This window comes from Fukomys damarensis, unplaced genomic scaffold (genome assembly GCF_012274545.1).
Source record: "Fukomys damarensis isolate Sample0158 unplaced genomic scaffold, DMR_v1.0_HiC HiC_scaffold_20, whole genome shotgun sequence".
Lineage (NCBI taxonomy): Eukaryota > Metazoa > Chordata > Mammalia > Rodentia > Bathyergidae > Fukomys > Fukomys damarensis.
Window position 1 is genome coordinate 494,579 of NW_022900932.1, and position 1,197 is coordinate 495,775.

General features: G+C 66.3%; 1 protein-coding gene across 1 annotated transcript in view; it reads left to right on the forward strand.

Moving 5' to 3' along the window:
* The window catches only part of Abcf1 (ATP binding cassette subfamily F member 1), a 15,001-nt gene that overhangs the window by 5,782 nt on the left and 8,022 nt on the right, over nucleotides 1-1,197 (forward strand). Inside the window, exons 13-17 of the mRNA XM_033766350.1 lie at nucleotides 1-129; nucleotides 206-354; nucleotides 577-660; nucleotides 793-917; nucleotides 995-1,107. The exon at nucleotides 1-129 is cut by the window's left edge and continues 12 nt beyond it. Of these exons, the coding sequence (XP_033622241.1) occupies nucleotides 1-129; nucleotides 206-354; nucleotides 577-660; nucleotides 793-917; nucleotides 995-1,107 (600 nt within the window). The remainder of the gene's footprint in view (nucleotides 130-205; nucleotides 355-576; nucleotides 661-792; nucleotides 918-994; nucleotides 1,108-1,197) is intronic.

Here is a 1,197-nt window from a genome sequence, read left to right on the forward strand (position 1 = left end):
GACGAGACACCCGCGGTGCAGGCTGTCCTGCGAGCCGACACCAAGCGGTTGAAGCTGCTGGAGGACGAGCGCCGGCTGCAGGGACAGCTGGAGCAGGGGGACGATGCGGCTGCTGAGAAGCTGGAGAAGGTAGAGGAGACGGTGCAGGCGCTCGCGCTGGGACTCGGCTCCCTGGGCCCTGGACACGGTCCCCTTCTCCCCGCAGGTGTATGAGGAATTGCGGGCCACAGGGGCGGCGGCGGCAGAGGCCAAAGCGCGGCGGATCCTGGCTGGCCTGGGCTTTGACCCGGAGATGCAGAATCGGCCCACACAGAAGTTCTCAGGGGGCTGGCGCATGCGTGTCTCCCTGGCCAGGTGGGCTCCTGCCCCGCACGGCAGGGCCTCTTCCTCCTGCTCCCTGCTCCCTCTTCCTCGGCCAGCTTCTCGCACCTCACTGTGTGTTGTGAGAACTTGACGTGCTTCTCCACCTGTCCCTCCCTGTTTGTCAGGGCTCCTCCACGGTCCTCCTCTGAAGAGTCAGGAGCGGGCGCTGCCCCTGCCGTGGTGCTCCTCTGACCCCGCTCTGTCCCCCTCCAGAGCGCTGTTCATGGAGCCCACGCTGCTGATGCTGGACGAGCCCACCAACCACCTGGACCTCAACGCCGTCATCTGGCTGAACAAGTGCGTCGCCCTGGCCCTCCCTGCCTGGAGCTCGTCTCCACCTGCGCTGCCCGCTCTCCTGGCCCGCTGTCTGTCTGGTCTCTCGTCCCCGCCTTCCCTGTCTGACCCGTCCACGTTCTTCCCCAAACCCAGCTACCTCCAGGGCTGGCGGAAGACACTGCTGATCGTCTCCCACGACCAGGGCTTCCTGGACGACGTGTGCACGGACATCGTCCATCTGGACGCCCAGCGGCTGCACTACTACCGGGGCAATTACAGTGAGCGGAGGGCGGCAGGGGCGGGCCGGGCCCTCACCCTGCACGTCCCCGCTGAGGCCCGGTCCCTCCCCGCCCAGTGACCTTCAAGAAGATGTACCAGCAGAAGCAGAAGGAGCTGCTGAAGCAGTACGAGAAGCAGGAGAAGAAGCTGAAGGAGCTGAAGGCCGGCGGCAAGTCCACCAAGCAGGCGGTGAGCCCGGCTCCTCCCAGCAGGGCCACGTCCCGGGACCACAGCGTCTGGACCTCTCCCCTCTGCCTCTCCAGGAAAAGCAGACAAAGG